This window comes from Cryptomeria japonica, chromosome 7, assembly GCF_030272615.1.
Source record: "Cryptomeria japonica chromosome 7, Sugi_1.0, whole genome shotgun sequence".
In the NCBI taxonomy this organism is placed as follows: Eukaryota; Viridiplantae; Streptophyta; class Pinopsida; order Cupressales; family Cupressaceae; genus Cryptomeria; species Cryptomeria japonica.
In genome coordinates, this window is record NC_081411.1 from 168970198 (window position 1) to 168977900 (window position 7703).

General features: G+C 35.8%; 1 protein-coding gene across 1 annotated transcript; it reads left to right on the plus strand.

The window, feature by feature from the left end:
• Positions 1–1004: 1004 nt before the first annotated feature.
• On the plus strand, positions 1005–2170 carry LOC131856547 (uncharacterized). The gene is made up of 2 exons (XM_059208373.1): positions 1005–1734; positions 1872–2170. The coding sequence occupies exons 1-2, from the start codon at positions 1005–1007 to the stop codon at positions 2168–2170; spliced, it is 1029 nt and encodes a 342-aa protein (XP_059064356.1).
• The last annotated feature ends 5533 nt before the right edge of the window (positions 2171–7703 follow it).

Consider the following 7703-nt stretch of genomic DNA (forward strand, 5'->3'; position numbering starts at 1 on the left):
GGGTGTAGTTGTTTTAATACATGGTTTATTATATTCTACAACCACTTTCAGTCAGTTATAAAAACCCTAACCGAGGGTTGGAAATTTTGAGTTTTTCAAGGGTTTCGTTTGTTTATATAATGTAATGGTAATCTTAAAGAGGTGTAAAAAAAAAAGAGGAAAATTAGTTTTGAAAGATATAGATGTTGACAGAGAGGTGTACTTCACTGTGAATAAAAACATGATGATCTCTAGATAACAAAGTGTATAAATTTTTATGGGGCATAAGTTGAAAATAAGGTAATATATATTACATTTTCAGTCTTTATCAAAACAGTGAATTGGAAAGATGTATTGTACAGTATCTTGAAACTAAGATTATTGCATATCATTGTATTTTTGAAATCTCGTTCAAATACTGGTAAATTTGTAGATGCACTAATATAGTGTAGCTATAAGTTTGGCAGTACTTGTAACTTGAGATGCTAAAGAGATGTTGAGAAATATAGGGTTGGGTTCTCCTTGAAGTCTTTTAAATGCTATGTATTGAGTTGGTGTTCATTGAGTTAATAAAGGAAATTCATTGCCAAGTGGTTTTTCTACCCCAGGAGGGTTTTCCACTCATGAAATCTATTGTGTTATGGGTTTATGTCTATACCATTCTATTTTAGTAAAGTTAATGCTTTGATACCTTATTTTTGTTTATGGTTTATAGTTCACAATTCATGTCTTGCATATTTTCTGCTTTACTTAGATCAGTTCAAGTTATTATTTCATTTGCAAAAATTAGTTATCGTTATAAGCATGACAAGGGTTATTCAAAATGAATAGTGGATAATCAACTTCATATGCTTTTATAAAGTTTGTTGTCTAAATCACTAAGATTGGTTTTTACATCCATTGTCTTCAAGTTGTCTCAAAGTTGCTCAATGAGTTTATTTGTTAAATTGGGTCTGCAATTCACTCACTCTGATTCAGCCCCCCCCCCCCCCCCCTCCTCTTAGAGTGAATTCTGGAAAATCAAAATGGAAACTTATTTGGTTTCAGTTGATCTTAATGTATGGAATATCATGACCACAAAATACGTTGATCCTTCTACTATACCCATCGATCCTGATGCTATGACTCAATATGAATTAAATTCTAGAGCTAAGCATGCTATCTTGTGTGGTCTCACCAAGGACGTTTTTGTAAAAGTCATGCATTGTGCTTCTGCTCATGAGATATGGAACAAACTTGAAACTATTTATCAACGGGATGCTAAAGTCAAAGAATCTAAGATTCTCACACTCAAAAATCAATTTGAGTCTTTGAGAATGAAAGAATATGAGACCATTGAAAGTTATTTTCTTAGAATAGATGAAGTTGTAAATTCTAGAAGAGGTCTTGGTGAAACTATTGATGAAAAAGATGTTGTTAGGAAGGTCATTCGAACCCTATTACCTAAATTTGAAACTAAAGTTTCCACCTTAGAAGAAAAGAAGAGTTTCTCCACAATGACTCTTGATAACTTACAAACCACACTCACAACCTATGAAATGAGGATAGGTAGCAATCCTTCTACTTCAAAAGAGACTGCTTTCAAAGCAAAAAAAAAGGGAGAACCTGATAGTGAATCTGAACTCTCTGATTCTATAGAAGCCCTACTTGTTAGAAAATTGAAAAATAAGTATAAGGGAGAATTGCCTCTCAAGTTCTTCAATTGTGGCAAAATTGGGCATTTTGTTGCTCAATGCCCTCTGAGTGACCAAAAAAGTGATAAAGAAAAACTAGAAAAGTTTTACAAAAAAAAGATGTGGAATCCCAAAAGAAGTTTAATTCCTTTAAGAAAAAAAAGAGTCTCTTTACTAAACAAGACTCTGAAGCTGAATCGGATGATTCTCCTTGTGAAGGTGATGAAACCTTGTTTATGGCAGAGTTAGAAACCTCTTCAGAGAAAGACACAGTTAACAAAATAGAAAATAAACTTAATGACTTGGATCAAAGTGAAGTTGATCTTGAAGGAGAGTTACTTTGTGCTCTCAAAGAAATCAAGAGATTGAAGAAGATTTTAGCTTCTCATGAAAGCTCAAATCAGATCTTACTAGTTGAGTTGAAAGACTCAAACTTGGCAACTACAAACCTGAAATCTCTTCTTGAAGAAAGAGAAAAGAAAATTGAAACCTTAGAACAGCAAACAATAAAACTGTAAAAAGAGATTGAAAAATATGAAATTACCATGCATTTGAATGATATCTTGAACAAGCAAAAGAAACACAAAAACATGACGGGTGTAGGTTTTGATAAGGCTGAATCATCAAAATAGATTACTAAGCTTGCAAACAAAAAGCAATTTCATGCTTACAACAAGATGACACCTTTTAGGTTCAGGTTCTTTCATGGCTATTGCTTCTACTGCAATAAGTTTGGTCATAAATTAAACACTTGCAAGTTTTTGCAGCTTAGAACTCCTATGTTCAAACACAATCAAGCCTACAGCTTCCCAAACACTATGAAATGTATTAAATGTGACACATTTGGACATACCTCTACTCAATGCAAGTCAAAGGAAAACACTGATAAGATGTGGAAACAAACATTTGTACCTAGCTCTGAACAATCAATGATTGTGCAAACTACATTTTTGTCAAATAAGAAATCAATGTGGGTGTTAGACAGTAAATCTTCACACCATATGATAGGAAACAGGAATAAATTTCTTCATTTGCAAGACTTTGATGGAGGTTTTGTATGATTTGGAGATAATTCAGGAGCTTTTATCAGAGGTAAAGGTACTTTATTTATGAATGATGATACTCCAATCCATGATGTGTACTTTGTTGAAGGATTAAAACATAATTTGTTGAGTGCCAGTCAAATTTGTGATAGTGATTATAATGTATCTTTTAGTTCTCATGATTGTACTATAAAAAATAAGTCTGGTACAATTGTTGTTGCTAGTCTGAGAACTATTGGCAATGTTTACAACTTAATTGATTCCTCAAATTGTGAAACCAATGAAGGCATGTGCCTTTTGGGTCAAGTAGAAGAAAATTGGTTGTGGCATAAGTGGTTGGGACATGTAAACTTTGATAATCTAGTTTGAATCAGCAAGAATCAGAATGTTGGAGGTTTTCCTATCTTAAGTAAGCCTTTAAACTCAATTTGTAAAGAATGTTTGAAAGGTAAACAAAGAAAAGTGTCTTTCAAGTCTAAAAAACACTCTTCCACAAGACCATTACAGATTATTTATATAGATTTGTGTGGTCCTACCAGGACACAATTAATAAATGTTGAAAAATACTTTATGCTCTTTGTTGATGACTATACCAGAATGGTATAGGTCACTTTTCTTAAACACAAATCTAAAGTGTTTGATAGATTTAAGATCTTCAAAAAAATGGTTGAATGTGAATTAGATCTGAAATTAAAATGCTTAAGGTTAGATAAGGGTGGTGAGTTTACATCACAAGAATTCATAGAATATTGTGAAAGACATGGCATTAAAAGAAAATGTGATGTTTCCCAAACACCCCAACAAAATGGAGTGGTTGAGAGAAAAAATAGAACAGTCAAAGAAATGGCTCGCACAATCCTCAATGAAGCAAATTTACTAGACAGATACTGGAAAGAAGTTGTTCATACAGCAGTTTACATTCTGAATCGAGTACAAATCAGGGTAAAATCTACCTTTACTCCATATGAACTCTGGTATGGAAAATTTACTTCTATTAAATACTTTAAAATTTTTGGATGCAAGTGTTACATTAAAAGAGATGAAGAAAACCTAGGAAGCTTTGATAGTAAAAATTATGAGGGTATCTTTCTTGGATACTCGACTCATAGCAAAGCTTATAAGTGTTTCAATAATAGGCTGGATAAAATTGTTGAGATAGTTAATGTAAGATTTGATGAGAAAATGCTTCTTAATGATGATGCTCAGGATGTTGAGGAGGATACACCAATTAGACTTGATCAAGCTCCTAAATCCACTGAAGTAGAAATAACAAATGTAGAGAGTGCATCTAGTCCTATAGATGCATCTAGTTCTAAAACAAAAAATTCTCTACCTACACCTTCCAGAATCATTACTAAAAGACATCCTCAAAATCAAATTATTGATGACATGGATGCATGAATCATGACTAGGAGAAGAGCAAAAACTGATGAACAAGCTCAAATGGCTGAGCAACATTGTTTGGTAACTGATTTTGAACCTAAATCCATTTATGATACATTAATTGATTATTGTTGGCTAAATGTAATGAGAGATGAAATCAATCAAATAGAAAGAATAAAACTTGGGAACTAGTGCCTAGACCAGATGATAAAAATGTTATAGGGAGAAAATGGATAAGGTATTGATTTTGGTGAAACATTTGCACCTGTTGCCTGGCTAGAGTTAATACGAATATTTCTTGCATATTCTTGTTATCAAAACTTTAACCTCTATCAAATGGATGTTAAAACAACATTCCTAAATGGTTATCTTGATGAGGAGGTGTATATGGAACAACCAAGGAGATTTGTCTCTGCAGATAAATTTGATTATGTATACAAGTTGAGAAAGGCTCTTTATGGCCTTAAACAAGCTCCAAGAGCTTGGTACTCCAGATTGGATGCCCACCTTACAACAAATGGATTCACTAGAGGTGGAGTTGATAGTAACTTGTATGTCAGGGTTGAAGGTAATGATATTTTAGTTGTTGACGTAGTGACGTGTGTGCACATGTTGATTCAAAGAAAATTGATGTGTCGCCAAAATTTGATTGATATGATGATGTCGATGTCATGCCCCAGATTTGATAAATGAGATTGATAATGCCCCCTCGGGAGATGAATCAAAAAAATTGGAAATTTGGTTGAGTTGATAATCATTTTTAATTGAATCGCATTTTGAGATTTTGACTGTGTTGAATGCCTTGTGTAATTGATTCATCTCCCAAAAAATGATGTTTGTTAGGGTTAAAAGAGAGAAAAATGAGCAAAATACATGCCCCACCTAGTAACCCTAGTTGACTTTTACCTTATAAAAGGTAAAAATTGATTTCATTTGTTTTATTTCCACCCATTGACTTCTTGTGAGAGTGACACTGGGACAGTGACAAGATGTCAGTTCCCTATGCTTCGCACCGATTCAAGTGCATTCATCGATACCAGAGGCCCACCAAATATGGTCCACCTGTAAGTCATCCAAATTTTGCCCCTTTTGCTTTTTGTTTTGTCAATTTTGAGCATGTTTTCAATTTTTTGTGTCGGATTTTCACGGTTTAGCCCGTCAGGTCCATAGTGTAGCGCATATGATAGAATAGTTAGCGCGTAGATTTTTCCAACTAGGGTAGCATCTAGGAGTCGTGGGATGGTGCATCGTAGGTTTAGGGTAGCGCATAGGATAGAATAAAGCATAGGTATAACAGGGTAGCACATGCAGGGAACAAGGTAGCGCGTAGGGTAAAATAGCGCATAGGGCTAAAAGGGTAGCACATACGAGGAACGGGGTAGCGTGTAGGGTTAACCTAGCACATATGGTAAATTTTGTAGCATGTAGCTAAGTTTAGCTAGCACATAGGTGGTAGCTTAGCACATGGGAGAGATTTCTTAGCGCGTGAGCAAAATTTTACCTAGAAAGGAGTGGAAAGGTGATGTTACGAGGGAAAATAGATGAAGGAAGATGATTTGGGGTGGGTAGGTGTCTCCCAAGTGTTTTGGGATGGGTGTATAGCCAATTTTGTGCCTATTGTGATGATGTCCGAGTTTTAATAGATTGGGAAATTGCTTTTACTGTTTGAAGTACTAGGTTGATTGATTGAATGATGATCCTAATTATTTGTTGATTTGGATCTTTGCTTTTTCCCGTGAATGTGATGCCCGATATGAGTCTCTATTCATGATATCCGATATGGGTCCTGATATGATTCTTGCGATATGGAATTTTTTTGAGTTGCTTGCATTATGGATCTTTGATTTGAATTCTCGATATGAATTTGATATTCGATATGGAACTTGATTTGATATTTCATTGTTTCAAGTTGATATGGAATTTGATTTCGATATGGATTTGATTTTCAATATGAAACTTGATTTGATATTTTGTTATTTCAAGTTGATATGGAATTTGATTTTTGATATGGATTTGATATTTTGATATGAAACTTGATTTGATATTTCGTTGTTTCAAGTTGATATGGAATTTTGATTTCGATATGGATTTGATTTTTGATATGGAACTTGATTTATATTTCATTGTTTCAAGTTGATATGGAATTTGATTTTTGATATGGATTTAATTTTCGATATGGAATTTGATTTGATATTTCCTTGTTTCAAGTTGATATGGAATTTGATTTTCGATATGGATTTGATATTTGGATATGAAACTTGATTTGATATTTCATTGTTTCAAGTTGATATGGAATTTGATTAGATATATCAGATAGATGTGGGAACTGATATTTTGACATGTTTTGCTTGTTACAAGAATGTCTTGGCATACTTTAGTCGCAAGAGTGATTTCCTAGACCATGGTCTTTGATTCCGCAGTTGACACAAGCAGAGAGAGATATCATTGAGAGGTGTGAATTATCTTTGTTGCTGGACATGCCTTGGTATATCATTAACCAGCGTTTACTGACAGCATTGGCAGAGAGGCGGCACAGTGACACGAATACCTTCCATTTGGCCACTAGCGAGATGATAGTCACTCATGACTGTTATTGGATTCTACGGATTCTTGTAATAGGGGCATTATTGCCATATGAGCAGACAAAGGAGGATGGGACAGAGGCTCTTCGTTGTATATTTCATGATGATCAGATTTGTGCATACAAGATCCCCTGATAGGAGTTTATGGATTTTGATTATGCTCCACTATCTTTTGTACTGGCAGGTTTCATAGGTGGCTTCTTGTGTCTCGACCGTAGGTCGAAGGGACTGGCAGTGGGATGGGGATTGATGCTCAAGGATATGGTGACACAAGATCATAGATTTGCATGTGGGTCCTGTATGTTGGCCCATCTATACAGATATTTGCACCAGGTGGTGTATTTAGGATACAACAGTTTATCAGTCAGGGTCACATTATTATAGGAGTGGGCTTGGGAGCACATTCTCGCAGTGAGGCCACTTGCAGACAAGGATAGGCCAGGTGGTTGAGCTTATGCATATGGGTACACAAGGATAGTTGTCCAGCATAAGCTCGGAAAGCTAGAGCATTGGAGGAGAGTGTTGGATGATATTGATATGGTTATCTGGAGATCGTATATAGATTGTGAGGTGTGAGCAGAGGACGGGCTAGAGATGCCCTATGTGTATATGTCACGATATTTGATAGGGAAGATGCCTTTTATCATTGAGAGGTTCTTGCACAGTCGAGTTCAGTGGCAGTATGGTCGACAACAGGGTGTAGCGCAGGGAGCATGTTTATATGCTCATCGGAGGCAGGATGTGCCAGAGTGGGGTCCAACTATGGATAGTGCAGCGATAGTGGAGGAGTACATGCATTTAGCTGGATCAATATGGGACTATGGGGTTGGAGTGGTGGATTCTCAGATGACGGAGGAGTTTGGAGCGCTCTTCATGGCTCATGTGGTAGCACAGATATCGGATCTAGCAGAGATGATTTCCGCTTTTGATGATGAGGAGGATGAGCAGCCTGAGAGGTTAGGGAGACAGAGAGATGATGGAGAGGAGCTGGAGGAGGGATATGGGGGTGGTAGAGGAGATGATGGGGGAGATAGGAGGGGAGG

Coding starts and splice junctions, on each gene's coding strand:
- LOC131856547 (XM_059208373.1), top strand. CDS start 1,005: ATGGAAACTTATTTGGTTTCAGTTGATCTTAATGTATGGAATATCATG. Junction 1,735..1,871: donor CCCTCTGAGTGACCAAAAAA/GTGATAAAGAAA, acceptor CTCCTTGTGAAG/GTGATGAAACCTTGTTTATG.